This window comes from Lissotriton vulgaris, chromosome 2_1 (genome assembly GCF_964263255.1).
Source record: "Lissotriton vulgaris chromosome 2_1, aLisVul1.2, whole genome shotgun sequence".
NCBI lineage: Eukaryota > Metazoa > Chordata > Amphibia > Caudata > Salamandridae > Lissotriton > Lissotriton vulgaris.
In genome coordinates this window covers 266,328,999-266,351,959 of record NC_141687.1, presented here as the reverse complement: position 1 = coordinate 266,351,959, position 22,961 = coordinate 266,328,999, and the positions used below count along the sequence as shown (strand labels likewise).

Genomic DNA, 22,961 nt, shown 5'->3' with positions numbered 1-22,961 from the left:
GCAATCACTGTTTCTGTGACACCAAATTGTTGACGATTTTGCGTTTGTCTATTGGCGTGGTTAGGGACGTTTCACTGTTACTGATGTTTCTTTAGTTTAGAGAGGGGCGAGTTTGTAATGTGCCCCTAGTCACGTTTTATGAACTGCTACCAAGAGAAGTGCGATCAAATGTTTAACTTTGGATATTTGTCCGTACTTTGCGCACTTGTCATTCACACGATTACTTCACTGAGGCTTTCATACACATTGGCACTCGGCATAGGCGTGTCTCTTACCTGGGAGACTCCCGGATACGCATAGGGTCCTCCGACTCCACGCGTCGGCGCTCGACCAGGTGCTTTCACAAATTTGTTCTTTGCCTGTGCTGTTCTCCGTGTTGTTTCTCGGATTCCAATCGGCTCCATCTTATCCTTCCAGAGCCGTGCAGTGTACCGGGGTCACGGTGTGTAGTAAGCTGGGCTCTCCGCTGTTAGTGAATACAGCCAAACAACTTGTCCTGTCGCAGCGGGAGCTCGGTCCAGTTGGTGCCAGCAATAGAACGCCGTGCTGTCTGGTATGGAAACGCTCCATTCCACAGTTTGCTTGTGGGCAAATCTGCTTTTGGGCAAATTTGGTATGCAGAATTCTACGCTGCTGCCCACGCCGTGGAGAGGAGCACCGCTTCACAAGAAGACTGTGGAATGGAACGTTTCCATACCAGACAGCACAGCGTTCTATTGCAAAATTTCGCTCTTCCTTTGTTGCTCCGCTTCCTACTAAAGGTGGACAATAGACTGTAAATAATGGCATAACTGCAAACCTACTAAAGAACATTAATGATTATCAAACCCTCTTAGGACTACAACTTCCAACACTCCACCGTGCTGATGATTTTGGCCACGCCCACTGCGGGTAATACTAAATAAAGGCTGTGAGAAATGGAGGTGCTTGATTTGTGAATTTATGTCAGCCCATGATGAAGAGGCGTATTGGCTTTGAAACGCGTCGGCAGAGGCAGTCTGTTTAAATTGGGAGCAGAAGGAAGAGCTGCAGCGAGGCTTAAAGTACCGGATGGTGAGACGCCATGGTGTGACCTCTCATTGCTTTTGGGCAAATGTGATATATATATATATATATATATATATATATATATCAATATCAAACTCCTCCAGAATGAAGAAGCAGAGGCCACACAGGGATTTCCACGGAAGCTCTTTATTGGTGATGATACGGCATAATGCATTTCGGCCTGACTGGCCTTCATCAGATGCCCCAATACTGGGAAATGCTCCCACATCCGTGTTTAAAATTGTCCTGCATCATTTCCATTGGTAGGAAAGACACTCCGCCCCCGATCATGTGTTCGTCCACCTCTTGCCGATCATAGGAACTGCAAGTCCCAGAGTTCCATTGTCCAGGTAGGTGTTACGTGGGGGAATGGTATGTTTAAAGTGCTCAAATGCATTTTCGGAGGGCAGGGCAGTACACGCTGTAGTTAAAAAAAAAAACAATGTTCGGTTCCTTTCACATTCCGGCGCTTCCTCGGGTCCCCCAACATTCAAACCTCCAAGAATGCAGTTCACGTAGCTGGGCAGGGGCAGGCATGACAGTGCATCCTTTCCTTCCTGAAGTCACGAACTGCGTAGCAGATACCCTTTCTGTGTCTGCCTTCGGAGGTGGACCTGGGTCAATCCAATACCTTGGAAGTTAAACAAATTGCCGAAACAGACACCAGTGAAGCCCAGGCCGACTTGCTGAACGGGACCTCTGTATCGTGTCTCTGGCTGACACGAAAATTATATCCAGCAAACTCCTCCAGAATGAAGAAGCAGAGGCCACACAGGGATTTCCACGGAAGCTCTTTATTGGTGATCATACGGCATAATGCATTTCGGCCTGGCTGGCCTTCATCAGATGCCCCAATACTGGGAAATGCTCCCACATCCGTGTTCAAAATTGTCCTGCATCATTGCATTGTGCATGAGTGATGTCACTGACCATGTCATGAGTGATGTAATATGTGACGTCATCAGCAGTGCATTGCAGGCGCGCAAGTTATAGTGAGTCCAACTAACTATAACGTGGGAATTTCAATGGTTTTATGTCAGTAAAATTTCCAGCTAACTATAACTGATGTGAAACCTATGTTTTTTTCAGTGAATTTAATAGGTTTTTTAAATGCTAATTCCTAACTATGACTGGTGTGAAACCTATGGTTTTTTCAGTGAATTTCAAAGGTTTTTTAAATGCTAATTCCTAACTATAACTGGTGTGAAACTTATGGTTTTTTCAGTGAATTTCATAGGTTTTTTAAATGCTAATTCCTATCTATAACTGGTGTGAAACCTATGGTTTTTTCAGTGAATTTCAAAGGTTTTTTAAATGCTAATTCCTAACTAGAACTGTTGTGAACTATAGTTTTTCAGTGAATTTCATAGGTTTTTTAAATGCTAATTCCTAACTATATATAGGGCCTCAAACCTAAGTTTTTTTCAGTGAATTTCAAAGGTTTTTTAATAGCAAATTACAATAACTATGAAATGTAATATTTTTTATAATGAATCCTATAATGTATATTTATGTAATACTATTTTTTTTATGTATATTGTTCATGATTTATTTTTTATTTTTTGCCCTGGAGCGCTCCCGGTGCGTGTACCGGTGAGTCTTGCGGCGCGCCCCAGTGCGCGCACCAGTGAGCGTCCCGTTAGCGCTATTGCCGCGAACGAAAACATCTTCATGACGTATCGTGTAGCCGCGTCCGCGTGATACGCACGGCGTGAGCACACCCGGAAGCAACCACGCGCATACGAACGCGCTACGTAAGCGACCCGGGGAGCGCCCCGGGGCGCGTAGTGTAAGCGCCTCAGGTCATGTGACCTGAAAATAACACTTTTCATTGGTTCAGAACAGTTTTGGTTTCCAAATGATGAAAGCCCGAGTCATGTGACCTGAAAATAACACTTTTCATTGGTTCAGGACAGTTTTGTTTTCCCAATGATGTAAGCCCCCACCTTTTTTCCTCATTCTCACTCTGTACTTTGAGTGAGGAAGACCTGTTTCCAAACCTATTAGTACCTATTTGTACAGAGAAATGGCTACAGTAGCAGCAGCAGCAGCAGGAGCATCTCAGCCACCACCACCACGACCACCACCAAGAGGACCACCACAACACCACAGTGGTGGAGATGAAGAAGAGGAGGAGGAGGAGGAGGAGAGGAGGAGGTTCCTGCCTGAAGATACTACCCCATATAAGCCAAAGGAGCACATTATCTGGGAGTTTTTTTCAATCCCAAAGGACCTCAAGAAAGTAAATGTGCCAAGGGTTACTTGTCTAATCTGTGGCACTGTGCTTTCCAGGGGGAACCATAACAAAAAGTACTCTTTTGGCAATAACACCATGATTCGCTACATGCAACACCGGCACCCTAACAACTATGCTGCGGCAGAGGTCCGAGAAATGACCAGAAACCCTCCCCAATCTTCACCCAGCACCTCCAAAAGTAGGCAACCCACTCCATCGGGTCCAGAGACAAGGGAGATGGTCCCAAACATACAAACCCAGTTTGGACAATACAAAATCGTTTGTATATTTTGTGGAAAAACAATTACCTATGGTAAGCAAAGCATTAAACTCATCAACTGTGCTGGTGACAACCACAATTGCCCAAAAAAACCTTAATTTTTTCCTGATTTTTTTTGCTCCAGTTGAGCCGTTTACAATTCCCTGTTTTTTGTTTGTCCCCATAAAAATAACAAAAAAAATATAAAATTGTTCATAAAAGCCAAAAAAAGTACAAAATGTTCAAAAAAACAATAAAAAAATATAAAACAAAAAGAATAAAAAAACAGTTCTTTTTAGAACTACCTCCAATTTATAAAAAAAATGCTACATTTTTTAAAAAATCTGACATTCTTTTTTCCCCATGGTACGCTCCCCGGTGCGTGTACCGGACGCTCCCCCCGCGCAAATCCCGTGGGGCCCTTTTATGGCCCCCACATCAAACCTAGGGGGTCAGGGGGGTCTACCCTGCCCCCTTTTGGTCATTTCCCCCTTTGTTTTTGCCACCTCTTGTGTCTCGATCCTACCGAGACACACGATTGCGGCCGCTCCGGACTGTTTGGAATGTTGACAGACACCCGAGAGCCAATCAGCTTTCCGCGTGCGAACTCGCGTAGCGCGCTGGTGCGCGCCCGGGTGCGCGTACCGGGGCGCGCTTATAGATATATATATATTTTTTAACCTAATGACTCAAAATCCACTGGAGCACATATCTTGAGACATAGCAAAGGCACGTCGGGCTACCAGTCCCTACAATTTTGCCAAGTTTGGTGGAAATTCATTCAGCCGTTCGGGCTAAAAGTGAGTCCAACCGCCCTATGGAAATTAACATGGGGGAAACACGTTTTGGGACCCCCCTTTTATCTATGCCCCCGCTTGACGAATCCCCCCCAAACTTTCAGGGAAGGAGCGGAGCGCCGCAAGGCAAATTTGAGGAAAATTTCAGGCAGATCCCTCAACCGGCGCCAAAGTTTTTCCCTATAGAATGTTGCGGATTTCCTATGGAAAACAATCCTAACTATAACTACCTACTGGCGACTGCCAGTAGGTGATATATATATATATCTCCTCACCGTCACTGAAAGTATTATCTCCAACTCTGACTTATTTTACTATATTCGAGCCTTTTGCTCTAGGGAGTCTTTTTCTGGCCCACATGGCTAAGATAGTAGATCTTTCATCACATGGTTCGAGGGTGTAGAAGGTCCTCAGACAAAGATCTATTGCCTGCTTTGAAGAGTACCAATTGGGACTTGACATTTATTGCGGACTTGAAAGGAGAGTTGTGGTACTCCATCTGCAGCTGTGAATGTTTAATTGGAGTCTGTGGAGCACTTTCTAATGAACTTGTGGAACAACATTTTATTGGGGACGAATTTCACTTCTCCAAGACTGGGATAACCTGACCAGCTTTTGTGAAAAAGACAACCTTGGCAACTCAACTTTGTGATTTTTACCACTAACAGTTATTTTGAGGGATGCTGGGAGGCTGAGGGGTAAATCAAGGCCAAAAACACGATGGCTTACCCATTGTATCTGACCCTGTGGAGCTCTTGCTAGGCATAGCTTGCAAGCCCATCCTACTGAAGGCTTACAATCGCTGGATAAGTTCATAAGTCTAAGAGGGTGAAAATATTTAGCGTGACAGACCACCCACTTCTATCTAGCCAAACTGCGTAAGCCAAGCTACCAAGGGTTACCCAGGGATCCTCAGCTGTGTTCACCTTTGTTGGCTCAGTCATAGCTCACAATAAGACAATGGCATTGCTATCCCGATTTCCTGTTATTTGCATTTATATACTCACTACCTGGTGTTTATGGAGCTTTATTTTATAGCTCCTAGGATTACATCTCAGCTAAGTTTCTTATTCACATTAAAGAATGAAAAGGTTACATTTATCTTGGAATCCTGTAATACAAACGCCCACTTTTCTGCAAATTCTTTCAAAGCGTCATGCACATACCAATCCCCAACAAACTTGTTGGGAATCTCTTTCCTTAAGTTGCTTGTAATAAAAAAAGTTACTTAGGAGCAATTACACTTCTCCACTACTGGTATAATTAAATGTGTCACATGTTTAGAAAAACTCCCAGTCTTCAAACTGGGAATTCTTCATGTATTTTTTTTAAATACAATAACATGGAAATAACTTTAATAGAGTAGACCTCCCATCTCATTTTGGCCTTTTCAAACCTGACCTAAACAGTTCACTGGAGTGCTTTAAGCACCACTACTCAGAAGGCTTCATATATGTTCGTTTTTATAACTTTTTATTGATTTTGCAATGGAAAAAAAAATTACAGAAACTTGTGCCTTAAGTCCGTTACGTTACATTACATCCCCAAGTACCAATAGAATCAACAGGTTTTTTTCTTGCTGGTATGCTATTTATCTCTCACAAGTAACAATTGAACCAGATGGTCTAACACTAATACAGGGCTCCATTGACCCGGATCCAGGGATTCAAAATGTTCTTTTATTTCTTTTGCATCCATTGGGCTTTGTACACCAGCTTCTCCAGTATGGTGCACTGGTTCATCCTACTAGTCCATTCAGTGATTCTGTGAGCTCAGGCCTCACAGCAGTGGCATGCAAGGTCCCTCTTTACAAACAAGCAGCCAAAAGGTATTAGGGCTTGAGTGGTGCGTTACCCCCACTAGGGTGTCCCTGATGCCCAGCAGAACTTTTTTTTAGGGTCTAATTCCAGGTGGCTCCCACAGCTCTAACCAAGGCTCCATTCACAACATACCAATACAAGCATTGGCATAGCCTTTAGGTCTCGCTTTTGAGACCTTATAAGTATTTAGTTATGCAGAACCATATCCTTGGTGCAACAACATCAACTGTTGTATGGCTAAACACCGGTATGTGTGCTGTACTGGACTAGTGCCTGCAAACTATATAAAGCAAATGAATATGGCCTGGTGTTGTGAGTCACCAGGACTCCAGTACGCACTACTTCAATGCAATTCTTATTTTAGTACATTCTATTTATTTCATCAAAAAATGTTAGAACAATCATGCTATTCACTTTACTATTTTCACTTTTTTTACAACGATATCATTATTTATATCATCACATTAACAAAATGCAAACAAATTCATTAGTTTGTGAAACTTAAATCATAATAATTGGTCAACACCCAATGCATTTCGGGGCTTCAAGTATGATAGAAATCCCATATTAAACTATCATTCATACATTACTTGCAAGGATCATCCATGAATTCATCTTAATGTCTTTTGTCCCGCTATCATCTTGAAACAGATATCACGTTTCTGTAATTTTACCACTTCCGGGTTACATAACCAATCCCACGGCTGAGCATATTCTGGCAACTACCTGGGAGTGGGCGGTACCATAATGTGTAAAATGACGTAGAATTGGAGCATTTGATCTAACATTCGCCGATGTAAAGCACATCGAAAATCCTGAGCCGAGGAGTTTATTTACTTACCTTTTCCAGAGTCAATTTTGACAAAGTTGATGGGCGACGGCTAACGGCGGCTTTCCTTTCTGGAACGGACTGTGGTTGATAGGATGGTCCTCTACTGGGCAAGGCAGACCAGAATAGGCTGCCGACGCCAAGATTCCGGATAAAAAGGTGGCGGTGCGGAGCAGGGTTGATCTCTAGTGGTGTACGTGAGTGATCATTGGAACAGTTCGTGATTAAAGTAAAGCGCAAGTGCCGCGATTGTTGCAAAACTTAAGAAATAGAATAAACATCTATTTCTTAACTTTTGCAACAATCGCAGCACCCACGCTTTACTTTAACCATGTTAAAAGTAAAGCGTGGGTGTCTGCTACAAAAGCATAAGAATAGCGAAAGAATGACGAGTGAGTCGGAGAAGGGAGGGTGTAGGGGTGAGGATAAATAAAAATGCTTAAAGACATCGCGCGGCCTGGGATCACTGTTGAGCAAAAGTAAACAAAGCTGGCGGCTCGAAAGAATGACGAGGGGGTCGGACCTGGGATCACCGTTCAGAAAAATTAAAGTTAAACGGCTACAAGCTATCGCGCGCTATACAAAGGCAGGAAGCTTACAAGGAGGGAGTGCAAATAATGAAAGTGAAACGGCTACTGTTCGGAAAACCCTGCATTAACACATGAGGTTCGAAATGGAACTTCTGACCTAAATTGAAAGTCAGCCTTGGCTCCAGCTTAAACATGGTTTGCAAACAATTAAAGTTAAACGGCTACAAGATATTGCACGCCATAGAAAGGCAGGAAGCTGAAGCCAAATGACAGCTGTGCACGTCACGTGCGCGCTTGTGAGCGTGATAGCAAGCTGGTGGCCGGCAAGGTAGCACTTTTAAAAGCAGCTACTAAATATCTCACCAGAGCGGCGCATGCGCTGGCCCAGGCGAGACCTAAAAAACTAATAACTGGGTACTCCCAAACAGTGTGATAAAAGGTGCCTGGTGAGGAAGCACATTGAAGGCACACCAGTACCATTGGCATGACTCATCTGCCATAACCGAGAAGTGAAATAGTAGAATTGACAAATATATTTAAACTGGAGGAAGCGAAAGCACATAGAGATCGCCAATTGCCTGGGTGCATTCCTCGTCACGTATGTGTTTTAATCATAGAGTGAGAATATATTATATGCCTCACTGGAGTGGAGGAAGGGTCAAATGGGACTTTATGTAATTAAAATAAGTAAACTTAGTCCCAGGTTCATCTCTGCTTGTAGGACTGTTAGATATAGTGATTTATCAAAATCCCAACGACTGAACTTAGGCAAAACTGTTCTGTGGTGAATTTGTAAGGAGAGATATCAAACTCTTGATGGCGTTAATGGTCAAGGAAGTAAGATAAAGGAAAAAGACTAAAACAGAAGTACATTAACAATACTGGTGCTTATACGTACTAAGTAAATGTTGAAATCATTAAAATATAAACTTTAAGTGCATCTAAAGAACTACCTTCTCTTTGTAGAATCTTGTAAATGACTTATTAAGAAAGCCTGGACCTCTCCGACACACCTAGCACATGTTAAAGTAATTACATAAGTTATGTACAAAGAAATAACATTTAGCACGTATTTTCAATCAGTTTAGTCAACATGGTGGTAATCTCTAGTGGAGGGAAAAGTATTCTGTGGATAACTGCTACTAATATCTGGTATGCACAACCAGAGTCTAATAATCACTTTTCTAGTCAGATCAAACCCACAACTCGAGATGTAAGTGAAAGACAACGGACTGACACTTAAAAGAATGAGATTGATTAACATACCTCATCTATTGCATTCTTATGTGGTAAACTACCTGGAGACTGATAGGGTTGAGGAGCCATTTCAGATTAACCAGAACACGGTGCATATTGATACAAAGGAAGAACTTAATAAAACAGATCGATAAAAACCCTACCGAGATATCAAAGATTCCCACAGGTTTCTGACCTAATTCTAGAACTCCACAAGAGGTCTAGTGCATCCCTATTTTTCCAAACAGTTCTAGGACTTACCAGAGATAGGAATTAAGCCGAAAGAGCATGTTTAATTACAAAAGTTTCATAGATTCTGAGAACTTTTTACTTGAAAATACACTACTTACTATCATAAAGGGACAGATGCTTAAATGTAGAAATGGACCAGAAAGAAACTAAGGTGGAAGCAGATTATGTTACTGCTCGTTGGTAGTTTTTATTTATTTATAAAGTTGGAAGGTCTCTAGCATGATGAAACTCACCAAGGAGAATGCTTCATCACCTGTGTGTAATTAAATCACATGCAATAGGATCACCAGCTTCACACTCTAGAAAATGTGAAAAAGTTGGAAAGTAACATGAGTGCCAAGTTACATGGCTTAACATTACCATTCCAAATCAGGGTTAAGTCAGATGCTTTAAAAAAACAGGAGGTGGATTAGAACAAATTGAATCAATAAGAAGGAAGTAAATCTTTGCAGAATCAAGAGCTGTCACTTAAAGCATCAGATTGCATCTGAAATATCTGTATAGATCCAATAATACGATGGAAAGATTATTGAGGATTGATGTGACAGCCTCTCCAACATGCTAGAGATATCAAAGGAAAAGATCTAGAGTGTTTGGTCTCAGAGTTTTGTTGCTCTGGTAGGACTGTTATAACAAACTTAAATGTTGAGTGAAAAAAGTGATGGCCTTCTCCGGTGTCATCTGAAATCTTGAAGTTTCAAGTCATGCAGAAACATTTTATGTCTGGTGTTTAATAGGTTTCATTAGCGTACCTATTTGTAACATTTTAGGTAGGTCAGTCTAATGTAAACATAATGCTGTATGTGAACAATTTGCCATCCAGGATGAATTTTGATTATGATGGAATAGCATAGGTCAAGTCGTGAATAAAAGGGCAAACTTACATTAACATTAATAGATATTAGGAGGACTCACAGGAAGATACAATCCACAATAGAGTCCTCTGCTGATCTAATGAAAAACAAATATTTTATTCATCTTGAGGTTTTTCACAATTTTATCATTTACAGTGATCAGCATTAATTCATAATGAAGAATTTAATGATGTACACTTTTACTGGAGCAATTTTGAAGAGTTGGCCTATGAAATTAAATAGTATTGGACTGAAATTGTAGGATTTTACTGGCAAAGTTGACATTCTATGGGAAATATGTAGTGCAATTGAGAACAAACTTTATTCAGATGTTGGTTTTGGCTGATACAGCTACAAAGTTACCAGCTGATGTGGTGTATTCTTACTTCTGCAAAAAACAACAGGTGATGGACAGAATGCAGAACAATGACACCCCAGTACAGAGATCTGGGCCTAAATCCATCGTTTTTTTGCTCACCATGCCATTCCAGTTTGAACCCAGCCATATGCAAATCAGTCTTGACCCTGTGCCCCATGGGAACAGTCCAGCCCGAACTGCCAAGCCAGGTCCTCCCTGGACTGGAAGCAAGCATACAAGGACCGGTTTCGGGCTTTCAGCCCTCATCAACCTGGATAGCTTGATTCCAGTGGCATGGAGAGCACGGGACTCACGTCGGAGCATACCCGTCTCACTCGGGGTGATAAACTTACTTTTGGTCTGTGCTCCAAATTTTGTCAAAGGTAGCAAATTCTTTAATAACACGTTTTTCAATTACTTGCAACTCAACAAACAATCACTTACTTTCCATTTTCTCCAGGCACACTTTATAACTGATGCGGCAGTGTGCATCCTTTTAATCTTCTTCCTTGTTAGATAGCATCTGACAGCTGCAGGATAAAACAAAATCTATGTCAAACCTTGCAGTTGGGTATTTAGTAAAAATAAATAAAATAAAAAAAGGTTTCTGTGACCTGTATTCAGGTCAAAAGGTCACTCTTTAGCCTAGCAGATTATGAGACTATAGCAGCAATGTGCTGCTTCATAATTACGATGTCCGATACTCCAAAAAGGAAAATGTGCTAATTTGTAAATCCTTCTTTTCAATCATAGGCATTCCATCTGAATGCAGTAAATCACCCCAATGCAGTGTGGGATTCAATTTCTATTTTTCAAATACAAATCTAGATTTTTTACAAGCCAACGCATGAGGATGCTATATATTGGTTTTTTTCCTAAACAGTCATATGACAAAAATAGTCAACGTAACATACAGTTAAATGAAAGCAGGGCTCCTTAAACTGGGAAAAAGCAGGAAGGGGTGCTGCCGTTTAACATGAGAGAGAGCGTCTACTGCCTCTTTAAGAATTCAGCGTCCAGTAACGTTTTATCATGTTAAGCAGCGTCGGCCAGGCAGTTTATTTTTGGGGGTCTGCTTCAAAAGGTATTAATCAAAAAGCTGTACCAAAAGTAGGACACAGTCGTACAGAAGGTGGGTGAGATATTTATTAAATTCAGAGAGAATACCTATGAAGGAAGACTAAAGTCATAAGTGATCAACTTTCCATTTTCCATCATATGATTTTCTCAGATATTCATGAACAGTAGAATACCATAGCAACATTAAACCAACCCTAGAGTAAAGCGAGGTTAATATTGAGGTTATCGAGTAACCAGTTTTCAGAGATGCAAGACCCACTACAGTGGCTCCTCTGGAGGTGTAATCTATGCAGTACTGCTCATGAAGATTTGAAATGATCTCCAAGTGGTGGCCCCTCCAATGTCTGGAACTGGTATATCATTTGTCAGGGCAACACAAGCCTTTTTCACTCCTGTGGTGTGAGCCTTGTGAATTTGTAAAGTCCTAGTGGCCTTATGGAGTAGGTTATAATGCAGAAGACTACCCAATTAGCAATGGAGTGCTTTAAGGAAGTTATACCAGTACAAACAGATCCATGCCTAAAGTGCTTCTAATATTTTATCAGAGGACCCTTTTAACATCTACCTCTCCTGCCGGAATGCAAGGAACCAGAATGAAGGGTTGGAAGGAAAATGATTTATGTCCAAAAAATTCTGGTGGAAGAAAGTAATGCTGACTTTTTAAGGAATGCTTATTACAATAGGAGATAATTAAGATGGAAGACAGTGTAAACTTCTTCTGTGCAAAGAAGTACACTCCCCCCTGTCTGACAGGATACCTAATAAGGTGACCTTAGAGGGCAAATGAAAAGGATCTGCTAGGCTAAAAGTGTGGCCCCATAAATTTCTTATCAATCAGTTCCCGATAACCCCTAGAAAATAGTGAATCACTTGAATATTCGCAATAGGAAGCATTGGCAGCCAAGGAAGCTTAAATAAAAGCAACATACAATACCTATTTAACCTGGAAGGCATTTATCTTCTTTGTAAGTTGTCTGTTGCACCTACATCTCAAGGTACTAGATGGAGAACCTCTTTTACTTGAATGCATATGGTGAACCTTCATTAAGGGCGGTCATACAGTTGTCTGGAACACTCAAGTGTCCGCAATGATTATAGGAAGCTGGGTGATCATGTTCAGTGATGGTAGGCGGGGGTGCACGATGTAACCTGATGTCCTCAAGAGATGGCTTGGTCTGCATGAAAGCATCCTGTGAGTGATTGAGATTTGGAGGACATTTGGACAACACCACTGACAAAGACAGTCCTATGGAATGATGATTATCTTTGTTATGTTAAAAAAATTTATTGAGCGCGACTAACACCGTTAGGTTTCTTGGCGCTTGTGCTGAGGGAGTAGTGAAAAGAGCGTGAAAGCGGAAACTAATTATAGGACTCGGTAAAGAGGAAGATTTTAAGGAGGGATCTGAACCTGGAGTATGGAGAAGGCAGCCTAAGAGGAAGGGGAAGGGAATTCCAAAAAGATGGAGCTTGAAATGAAAACCTAAGGCCACCGTGTTTCTTCCTCTTAAATCTGGGAACTGATAGCAGGGCCATCTGGGATGACCGAAGATTGCGAGGAGGAACATCCGGGTGGAGAAGGGAAGAATTAAAAAGGGGACCGTGACCTGCAAGAGATTTTGAAATAATGCAGCCTAACTTGAACTCACAGCGAGAAGATACCGGGAGCCAGTGGAGACTTTTTAAAAGAGGACGAACGTGTTGATCTCTAGGTTGGTGGTAGATCAAGCAAGCAGCCTGATTTTGGATCAACTGAAGTCTCTTGAGTTGGTAGTCAGGAATGCCTACATACCGTGCGTTTGCGTAGTCAAGCCTAGAAATGACTAACGCAAGCAAGGCCAAAGTAAGGGCCTCGGTAGTGATAGGCGAGAGATTTTGCGGATTTTCCTGAGTTGGAAGTGGCTGGAGGACACTACTGCGCTGATCTGGGGCGTCATAGAAAGATCGTTACTAATGACGACTCCCAGGCTTTTGGCTGAGTTGACTGGGCAAGGAGGGCTGCCCAGACTTGCCGGCTAAAAGGAAGGTTGCCAAGGATTGGAGGGTCCCCCGACAAGAACCAGCTCGGTCTTGTCGGGGTTGAGCTTCAGGTGGTTTGAGCTCATCCAATTGCTAATGAAGCAGAGCGTGTTTTGAAAAGTAGTGATTGATTCGTCAGAGGAATCAATGGTAAAGACCAGCTGAATGTCATCCGCGTAATTAAACGCGGTGACACTCAACCCACGAAGGGAACAGATTAAAGGAACCAGGTACAAATTAAAAAGGAGGGGGGACAAAGAGGAGCCCTGCGGGACGCCGCAGGTCAGCTCGACCTGAGTAGCGGAGAACTGGGACAGCCTGACGGCTTGTTGGCGTTTAGTCAGGAAAGACTGAACCCAGTCCAGGGCGGTACCCTGGATGCCAGCCTCTTTGACACGGTCGACCAAAATACCATGGTCGACCGTGTCAAAGGCGGCCGACAGATCCAAGAGGACCAGGGCCTGACAGATGTTGGCGTCGGCCCCTCTGCGCAATTCCTCCATCACTGAGAGGATAACTGCCTCTGTGGAATGCGCAGGTCTAAATCCGGCCTGCTGGGGGTCCAAGACGCACGAGTCCTCAACAAAAGTGCTAAGGGCTTGGGTTACACAGCGACTCCAGAACTTTGCTGAGTGTATTACAGTACTTCAGCTTCATGATCAGGTTTAGGAGCAGTGGAAGCAGAAGAAAGGTATAAAAAATGCCACTACAGATCTGTTAAAATTAACTAAGGCTTTAGAAAATTGATGCTTATTCTCTCTGAATGTGAATATTTTTCTGTGAGGATAAGTTGCAATATCGAAAACCCCAGATTGAGAATAAGTAGTAAAACTACCTTGTTATTTACCATCCACTAATGATATCCTTTCACATGTCTGTTGGAATTATATATCCTGGAGTTCTGCTGTTCCAAAAGGAGACTTCTGGGATGCAGATGTTCATTGACACAAGCCAGTGCCAGATGCTTTTACTATCTTTTGAAATTATTCTGGGACCTTGGTTTTATAGTACATGGTAGTGGTTGTTTTGAACTGTAAAAGGATAAAATAGAAGAGTAAGCCAAAAGGAACGATTAGAAAGTAAAGTCTACTTCCTTCAGTTCTTGAATACTGATTGGCCACTTGGAAAGTGTCATTCACCCCATCCTCCTGCTGGAAAGTCTTGTACAATGGTCTGGTCTAAGGTGCTGAAAATGGACTTCTTTATGAATGTTCTCATTTCATAATCACCACACGATTGATTGTAGTCAGGCTATTGTCCATAGTTATCTATCCGTCCCTGTCTTCTAGCACCACAAGATCTTCCAAGCACTCATGTAAGTCATTTGCAGTTTGACATTGGGTACTAAAAACTTGTACAATGCAATAGAATCAAGCAGAGAGAAAGACCTCATCTATTAGACAAGATGTCCTTCGCAAATAACGTGAAATGATTTGCAAAGAAAGTGGTCTGTTCTCAAAGGAAACAATTCTGTGATCATTATGTTCATTATTGTTCCCAAAGTTGAAAGAATCTGGTCTGAAGAGAGGTTATACATACCCTCCTTCACGTGGAGTGTAGGTTTTGAAGAATGACCAATCTTAATGGAATGTCAAAGCTATGATGGACCTCTGTATCGTGTTCACACACAGGTTCACTGACAATAGTATTGAAAATCAGTACACCACTATTTAACCTTGCATGAATGACTCTTACTAGCACACTATGGTGAACAATGTACTTCACTCTCTTTCTGGTGAATACTGTATCTAAATGCAGATACTTCACCTCTTGGAATATCCCTAGGTGGCAGACTGGATCCGAAAATCTTTCAGCAGTCGCTCATGCATGTTGGTAGGTGGTACCATTGGCTTTAATCTTCACCTGGTTCTGCTTCTGGACATGATGACAGAGCTGCTTCTAGGCAGCTCCTCGTGCAACGAGGTCAGTTATACCATTACATTTTTTACACTCTCAAAGTTCACTGACAATTTGAGGATGTCCGCGGTATGCATAATCTATCTAGGAACATTATTCCTCCTGAAAGTCCACTCCACTGAACAGGGAGAAAGGTGGCGCTGAGGAATCTGCAGTATCCACCAGAGCAACAAGTTACCTACCTCAGGTAACACCCTTTCTGAAGGATCCTCCTAACTGTACATTTCTCACCCTTTGTATTGATGCCAAAACAAAGTCCTGTCCAGTAGGCGAGTGTAGGAGGCTGGCTTTTTATGTATTTTACCAAAATAAGGTACACCATGAAGAAAGTCCAGACAACCATTATTGGCTTATAGGGTTTAGATTATTAATCCCAAATGCTCTCTTTGTGGTAGTGTAGGCAAGCAGTTTAGGTTTATCAGAGGATAGTTTTAAGCATTTGTTGAACTCACAGAGTCAATAAATGAGACACACAGTCAAGAAGAAACTCAATACCAATTTAGAAACATAACCGTTATTTTTATGCATCTTTTAACACCAAGAACTTCGTTATTGGGTAAGTGCTTTTCGAGTCATCAATTTTTACAGGTAGATAAAAATGTCACACAAGGAGGAGCTACGCGAGCGTCCAAGATGGCAGAGTGAGCACAGAGCTCCTGGGACTCTCACCACTCTTCGCAACTTATCCTGACGTTACCCTGAATTTTCAGATGGGCTATTGAAGATGAACCTCAGCTGATCTCTTTGCTCTTTAAAAATTTTGATTTGGACTTTGGGAACCGAAGTTACGTGGATCCGAACTTTTGAGGCCCACCTTGCGGTAAGCCGGGGACTTGGCAAGTTTGCACGCCGGGATGGAGTTGAACAACAACGGCTGAGGGGTCTTCCCCCAGTAGCCCTGCATCAGCTTTCGGTTTCACTTTTGGGTCCTGGCATTGTCTGACTGCGCGACAGTTCCGCTTTGTCGGAGATCCGTCTAGGCCCTGTTTTATCAGAGTGTGCCTTCTCTCCTCTAAACAGTTGTGTCGAACTGTATCTTTACCTCGGCCACACGAGCCTGCTTTTGTAGACTTTTGGTGACTTGCCTGCAGGCGGCCATTTTCACCAGGTCTCACGGGCCCCTCCGGGGCTTATCTTCCAGTATGGCGCCTAGGGCCGACATTGAGAAACGGAGGACTAAGGCGTCCATTCGCGGGGGATCGGTCCAAACCAATATCATGGATCGGTATACTCAATCTAAAGGATCCCCTGGTGGCACCAGCCGTACCCCGGAGGACGCCAAGGAAGATTCAACTGTGCCTACTGATCCGTCTCTTCAAGACGTCATGAGCGCCATTGCTAGCATGAAGGAGACCATTGGCCAGCAGTATGAGGCTCTAGCTCATAAAATCGACACGGTTGCTATCTATGTCACCTTGATCAGAGCCGATTTGTCTAAAACCAACGAGAAGGTGAAATCGTTGGATTTGAAGACTTCAAGCCTTACGGCCGATGTGTCGGAACTTCAAACCGAAATTGGCAATCTGAAATCAACTAACGATCTCATGTCTCATCGACTGGAGGATTTCGAGAATAGGGCAAGACGCAACAACATCCGCGTCATAGGTGTCCCGGAAAACCCGGAAAACCATTCGATGGACCTGCTGGTGGAGGACCTTGTCCTGAACCATCTTGCCCCTACAGGACTGAGCAAGTTCTTTGCAGTGGAGCGTGCCCATCGCGTTCCGGGTGGAAAGCCGAAACTGGGCGCCCCTCCGAGGCCTATCATTGCCAGGCTCTTTCACTTCAGAGACCGAGATGCTATCCTGCAGGCTTCGAGGGTGAGCGGCCCGGTAAAATTCGAAAACTCTACAGTCAACTTCTACCCGGATTTCACTCGGCTCGTCCAGAGGCAAAGGATGGGTTTTCAGGGTGTGAAGCGACAACTCCGTGACTTTCCTACCAGACTTCGTGTGGAGTACGAGGACCGGACATTTTTCTTTGACCAGAGAATGTGAGTGACTGGCTGGATTCTCTGCCTGCCCGGAACGACAGAACTGAGCACCCTGGTGGTGCCGAGGGTGGTGAGCCGGAGCAGAAATGATGACTCGGACCCTGATTTCCGAACACTTGACTTGGTGCAGCTGGGTTCTATAATGTCCTTATTGTCGTATTTCATTGTTGTGTGCCCGAGGGTGGCGGGGGTGGTGGGTCTCTTTCCTCCTCCAGGGTCTTTTTGTAGATTGGGTAATGGTAGGGCGACAGGCACACTGCAAGTTGGGGTGGCTTTCTAGTCTAATGCAGGGGTGCAGGGAGGGGGGAGTTGTAACCGTAATCGGTTGGGGGGTGGGGAGGGGTGTTTGTGAGTTTGTTTTTCTTCTTCAAGGCAACGTACTGTTTTTCTCTATGATTCGAATGTTGTGCTCTTTGTGGGGTGAGTTCTGCATCACTTGTTGGGATGGGGGGTAGTGGGTTGAGGTTAATATCTTGGAATGTTAATGGGTTGGGTGATAGGATAAAAACGGGGAGTGGTGTTGCAATTCTTGCGTCGCCTGTCCCCCGATGTGGTTCTTTTACAGGAGACGCATCTGGTGGGAAACATGTGTCATGTCATGAATAGGTGGGGTTATCGCCTTGTCGCACACTCCGGGTTCACCACTGGCTCTAGGGGGAAGGGGGGGGGTCATTCTGGATCGGTCCTCTCTCCCCCTGGAGATAGACGACGTAATCCTCAACGACAGGGGGCGCTACGCAGCCCTCACTGCCAGATGGGAGGGTAGGACTATTTCGTTGCTCACTGTATATGTTCCTCCGGGTCTCCAGACCTCCACTTTTTCAGATATTGGGCGAGTGGTGCTGGGACCGTCACCCCCCCAGGGATCTTCCTAAGTCATGGCTTGGTGGTTTTTTGGACTCTTTTGGTTTGGTAGACTGCTGGAGGTTGATGCATCCAACGCAGAGTCAGTACACCTTTCACTCTGGGGCCCATGGAAGTCTCGCCAGACTCAATTACGTTCTCATGCCTGCTGCCCAGTCCCCTTCTGTTAGAGAGATTAGACACCTCGCCCGGGGCATTTCAGACCATTTCCCATTGTGGCTTTGTATGGATACTGGAGTGAGTAGTGCGGGCGAGTCGCTCCCATAAACCCCTGTTACTTGCGTAATCCCAAGAACCGTGCCAGTTTGATAAAGTCCCTAGATCAATACTTCCTTGAAAACGAGGGGTCTGTGTCCTCATCTGTGTCACTATGGGAAGCCTTCAAGACTGTCATTCGTGGGCATGCCTTATCCTTGATTTCTGAAGCCAAGAAAACCAAGAATCAAGAGTTTGTGCGTCTTGAGGCCGAAATAGTCGACCTGGAGAATGACTTAGAATTAGGTGTTACCCATGATAGACTCCTATATCTTGGTCTGAAGCAGCTGGACTATAAGTCCCTTGTCACGGATGCTGCCAAAACAATGCACTTGGAGCAACAGGGCAGATTTTACGATGTTGGGGACAAGGCGGGTAAATTGATTGCTTCTTGATAAGAAAGAAAGGGCGAATCGTGTGGTCCCCGCGATTCAGAATTTGAAAGGAGAGTGTGTGACTGACCTGAGCGAGATTGTGGAGTGTTTTGCGGACTATTTTCGTACTGTGCATTCCCCGGTGTCTGATAGAGATGAGGAAGACTCCCATTTGTTGCTACGCGATATTGCATTGCCATGCCATGCCATGCCATGGTGGACCGAGACCTAATGGATGCTCCATTGTCTGCGGATGAGATTGCGATTGCTATTCGTTCCGTTCGCTCCGGCAAGGCCATGGGCCCGAACGGTCTACTCATCGAATTATAAAAATTGCGCCCGATAAGGTCGCACCATATCTCTGAGATATGTTCATGGAGTCACGAGACCTTAGCGCCCTCCCTTGTGATCAGCGTTAAGCTACAATTGTGGTAATTCCGAAGGAGGGCAAGCCTCGGGATCGCTGCTCCTCGTACAGGCCCATCTCCCTGTTGAACGCTGAACCTAAAGTCCTAGCTAAAGTTCTGGCCAATCGGTTGATTTCGGCGATTGCTGACCTGATCCATCCGGACCAATCTGGTTTTATCCTGCATCGTAACACCGCACTCAACTTGCGGCGTTTGCATGGTGTTCTCGCGAGGGCATGGTCACTTGGCTTCCTTGGACGCCACGATGGCCTTTGATACTGTCGAATGGCCTTATCTTTGGGCCGCCCTCGCGAAATTTGGTTTCGGTTCGGAGTTTTTCGGGTGGGTGAAACTTCTATACAAGGAACCGCTGGCTCAGGTGGTTAACGGCCGAGTATCCAATTCCTTTACTCTGGGGAGGGGTACGAGACAGGGGTGCCCGCTGTCTCCCTTACTTTTTGCGCTTGCCTTAGAGCCCCTCGCAGCTTGGCTCCGCAGGGAGCCTTCGATAAAGGGTATTCAGTGGACTCCCGATTTTGAAGACCGGATCTCGCTTTATGCTGATGATATCCTCTTATACCTCACCTCCCCCCAAAAATCGCTTAACGTCTTGTTCGATGTTCTCACCTCGTTTGGCAAGAATTCAGGTCTAGTTATCAATTTGACTAAATCCTGTGTCTATGTGATTTCGGGTGGTCTTCCCCCCTTGCCGCGTAGATTTCCCATTCAGGTTTCGCAGACGGGATTCAAATATTTGGGGATCTTCATATCATTGGACCCTGTTGCTCGCTATGAGCGCAATTTGCTCCCCCCTCTCCAGAGGTTGAAGCTTGACGTGGTTCGTTGGCGTAGATTGCCATTGTCGCCGCTCGGTCGTGCTGCGCTCTTTAAAATGATGTCCCTGCCACGCTTTCTGTACGCACTTCAGAACTCACTCGACATCATTCCGGCAAGTTACTTCTGGGAGGTGGAAAGCTTACAGAGGCGGCTTATCTCGGACGGACGTGCAAGAATCGCTCTCGCTAAGCTAACCCTCCCCTGGTATGACTGGGGCATGGCGCTCCCAGGTATCAGCCGGTACTATTGGGCCTCTCAGTTGAGTGAGATTAATCACGCAACGTATGCACCCAGCCCAAACCCGGCATTTGAGATGGACAAGTATCAGTTGCCAGGTGGGAGTTACAACAAGGCGCTCTACTCTAAAGTAGCAGGGAGGAATCTAACAGGACCCACTAAGATTGCCGTGCGAGTCTGGTGTGATGCAAATGCTGCCCTGGGTTGGAAGGATCGATTGACACACGCGACTCCTTTGTATGCGTCGGAGAGATTGGGATGCCTCTGGACAATGAAAGGTTTTGAGAAATGGGATAGGATTGGTATTAGCAGAGTGGGTGACCTTTGGGTTAAGGGTGCTGTCAAGACTTTTGAGACATTACAGAATGAATATGAGCGGAGTGAAAGGGAGTTTTTTAGATATGCGCAGGTTCGTCATGCCTTGACCTCGGTCTTCGCCTCCGATGCCAATATTCCTGAGTCCTCCCCGCTGGAAGACCTTGTACTCGATGGTCATCTGCCCGATAGTACAATTTCACTAATATATAAAAAATGTTGATCAACAATCGGGCAGATCTCCTCGTGCGTCTCAGGGAGGCCTTGACTGGAGACGGGCTGGAACTGGATGATGAAGACTGGCAGTCCGCACTATCTTCCCCTAAGGAGGTGGCCATTCCCGCCCGTCTCCGTCTCGTCCAGCTTAAGGTTCTTTCATCGTGTGTATGTCACCGGTCCTCGGTTGGTCTCTATGGGTTTTTCTGCGGATGGGTAATGTAAGCGTGGCTGTGGGTTGAGTGCTACTTTCCTCCATATCATCTGGGAATGCCGGGAGGTGGCCGCATTTTAGAATCGAGTGCATGCTGTGATGGAGTGTGTCACTGGGGTTGCTCTGCTGCCTGAGGGCCGGAGATGTTTGTTGAATATGTGGGAGCCGAATGATTACAACGTCGCCCAGACTCGGTGGGCGGCCCTTGGGAACATGATCGCAAAGAGACATTGCGCAGTTGTGGGGTTCCCGGCGGCCGCCCACCGTGTCAGTATGGAAGGAAAATATGGATTGGTGTATGTTCAGAGAGAAGACTGTGTATTTGGCTAGGGGCAAGCCTGGGGCGTGGAATACAATCTGGAGTCAGTGGAACGCCTATCGAGGGAACATATTTACACCCCCGTTCAAGGATAATCCAGATACCTCCTTCTCCCCCTGATCCGACATTCCTTGTTTAATTTATTCTTGTTCCTAATTTCTGACTTCCCCACTGACCCCCCCCGACCACCTTCACTGCTTACTAATTTGTTTATCTTGCAATTGAGGGTCCCCCCGTACGAGCACAACTTCATATACAATGTCTTAGGCCTTGAGACTTGTTTGTTCTTCTCTTTGTTCTTCTTTTATAAAAACAAAATATTATTATATCCTGTCTTCATCCTGAGTTGCTACGAATCTTATGCTGCACTGTTGCCGGACCTCTAGGATGTCGGCGATGGAACTGTGGTAACCGTTGATTGCTTCTACTTTTTCTAGCGGCCGGCCCCTGTGGTTGTAGGCCCGTGAGTGTAACCGTACTTAAATGCACAATAAAGTTGAAAAAAAAAAATGTCACACAAATGCGTTTTTACGCAGTAATGCTTTCCTATGGAGAAAGAAACATACTGTATACAGGTAATTGCAATTGTATTTCGGGGGTCCCCTTTAGGACTTAAGGTGATAGAGGGTCTAGGTCACAAAAGCCTTCAGCAGTTCAGGTTTACTTGCCCTGGAGTGTCCGGGTGCAGAAGTGTTGGATGGGTTGGTAGCTTTGGCGCTACACTGTATGCAAAGAGGGGGGTGACCTCGAAACAGGCTGCAGAGGGGGGACTTGGGGAGAAGTCCGGGGCTCAGTTTGTGAGGGTCCTGGGAGCAGAAGTGCACACTATGTGTTCGAGGACCCAAGCCAGGGAGCTCTGGTGCAGAGGGTTTTGGTAGGCTGGACCCATGCATCCAAGGCACTCATGGTTCTCGGTCAGACCTGAAGAGGGGACAAAACAGGACAGTTGGGCCACTCTTGGTGCTGGCCTCTGCGATGCGGACATCCCTTATCAGCTAGTCGGTCTTTGTGGTGCTAGAGTCCAAATTGGACTCAAACAAGCTTTGGTTGCTGCAAGGGGTCCGGTACCCCGGGTATTCCTGCAAGGCAGCTCCTTGGGGTCCTGGTGTCTCCGAACTTGGTGGGGAGACGTATGTGACATTCTCCTGGGCGGCTGCTGCGTAGGTGTACTGGGTAGTCAGCGGTTCGGTGAATCGGACTTTACGGTCGCTGCTTGCAGGTTACAGGGAAGTATCTCCTCCAGTTCAAGGAAGATGCTGACGGCTTGGCGAAGTGCTAGAGGCCCTCCATGGCTTTTGGAGGACGCACAGGACGAGTCGGGTTGTTGCGATTGTCAGGACAGGAGCAGGCAGACAGGCAAGGTTTGGCACCAAAGCCCACCAATAGTCTACAGTTCTTGCTTCTTCGGCTCTTCTTTGTGCTTGTTTTGTCAGGGAAATCGGAGTTCCTGGTGTCAGTGGGCCACCTAAATACTGACTTTAGGGGTGTTCAGGGGAGTGTAGGGTATTAGTTAATGGACTACTTAACCCTGGGGATCACTACACCCCCTATTTGACCACTTCCTGTGGGGAGTGGTCATAACCCTGTCCCAAAGTTCCTAATTCCACTAAAATCAAAATGGCGGAACCTTTCTTTCGTGTAGCACATCAGTCTACCCACCTTAGGGGTGTGACTAGCCTGGAGGTGCAACACGCTT

General features: G+C 44.9%; 1 protein-coding gene across 2 annotated transcripts in view; it reads right to left on the bottom strand.

Annotated features, from left to right (window-relative positions):
• Positions 1-22,961, bottom strand: part of MYO19 (myosin XIX) — a 603,741-nt gene that overhangs the window by 81,602 nt on the left and 499,178 nt on the right. For both annotated transcript variants that reach the window (XM_086954910.1, XM_086954911.1), the window contains one exon: positions 10,663-10,748. In XM_086954910.1, the coding sequence (XP_086811036.1) occupies positions 10,663-10,748 (86 nt within the window). The remainder of the gene's footprint in view (positions 1-10,662; positions 10,749-22,961) is intronic.